General features: G+C 30.5%; 1 protein-coding gene across 1 annotated transcript; it reads right to left on the minus strand.

Annotated features, from left to right (window-relative positions):
- Positions 1-511: 511 nt before the first annotated feature.
- On the minus strand, positions 512-1,120 carry LOC102593555 (agamous-like MADS-box protein AGL90). The gene has a single exon (XM_006344899.1). It carries the CDS (start codon positions 1,118-1,120, stop codon positions 512-514), a length of 609 nt encoding a protein of 202 aa, XP_006344961.1.
- Between the last annotated feature and the right edge of the window lie 325 nt (positions 1,121-1,445).

Below are 1,445 nucleotides of genomic sequence, written 5' to 3' on the forward strand. Positions count from 1 at the left end.
ACATATACATTGTAAATTAAGATAAACTAATTATATATCGATTATTCATCAGGTATGCATTGATTATATACTATAGACAAAATTTGTGATTTTGGGAACTTTATAAAGTTTAAGGCTTTTCTTTGATGGATTTGAATAGGATACAATATATAGGTAGAGATTCCTGAATGTTATCACATGAAGTATCTTTTGTATCAAATAACATAGGTTGCTAAACTTAAGAGAAATAAAATATTAACGGCTAAAATAAGATTCAACTTAGTCCAAAATTTTGATAAAAATAACTTATTAACCGAACCATATTAATTCAGTTTTCCAACAAAATAGAATAACGCTCATAAACTATTGAAATAAAAAGTACAAGAACATGAAATGGAAAGAAAAATGCAACAAATTAAGACACACACTATGGAAAAAGAACATGAAGAAACAATGATAGAACATTATAATTATTACATTCTCATTCGAGGTCCTTGGAATGTCCATCATCTTCAGCATTGACGTCATTACCTTATTTTGGTCCAGGCTCTATACCGCTTCGATCCCCTAATGTAGCTATAGGCAGAATAAACCACGGGTCATTGAATGACTCTTCCATTGGACTTGCTGATAAGGTAATATTTTCTTTGTTGGATGGAGGATTTAGAGGCTGGTTTAGTTCTTTCTTTCTTTCATCAAGTTTAGCCAGTTTTGCAGCAAACACCTTTAACAAACCTTTCATTTCTCTAGCATCAAGTTCATCAATACTTTTTCCCTCCACTAGTTGGTTGAAGAGGATTTCCATTTCCTTTGCCTCATTCATTTTCTCTAATTTGCTAATTTGTTCTTCTTTCTTTTCAACTTTCTTTCGAAGATAGTCTTCATGTGTGACCAACTTTTCAAGCCTTTTGAACTCGATAAAACTTAAATACCTCGTCAAGACATCTTGAGCCAAATTTGTGGATTTCCAAGTAATGGGTTGGATTTTTCCTGGCCTAAAAATAATTATGGCGACTTCTACGTCACACAAAATAGAAAGCTCTTCTGCTTTCTTGAACAAACTTGTTTCTCTTCTATCTAAGATGGAGTTTCTCACATTTTCACTATAGTTCCTAGTATCTCTGAGCCTTTTTGTAGCCATATTGGTTACTCGAACAAAAAAATACTTCTTTTGGAGTAGAATATATAAAACTTGAAGAGATGTGTGGCTTTTATAGTTGTCAAACAAGAATTGTCAATGCATTCAAATTAAGAACTTTCATAATTTAGGTTCCAAACTTTAAATAATTTGATTAGTGTAATCTGATTTGAAGGAAATTATTAATTTTTTTCCTTAAAATATGAAAATTGTTAATATTCAAATTGAAATTGGACAGGTCATATTCCATGATTATTTTTGGAGATAGAAAATAAAATAATTAACTTTTTACACGGGCGTATTTGGTAGAAAATGTTTATTGAAAATA

Source organism: Solanum tuberosum, unplaced genomic scaffold (genome assembly GCF_000226075.1).
Source record: "Solanum tuberosum cultivar DM 1-3 516 R44 unplaced genomic scaffold, SolTub_3.0 scf00056, whole genome shotgun sequence".
NCBI lineage: Eukaryota > Viridiplantae > Streptophyta > Magnoliopsida > Solanales > Solanaceae > Solanum > Solanum tuberosum.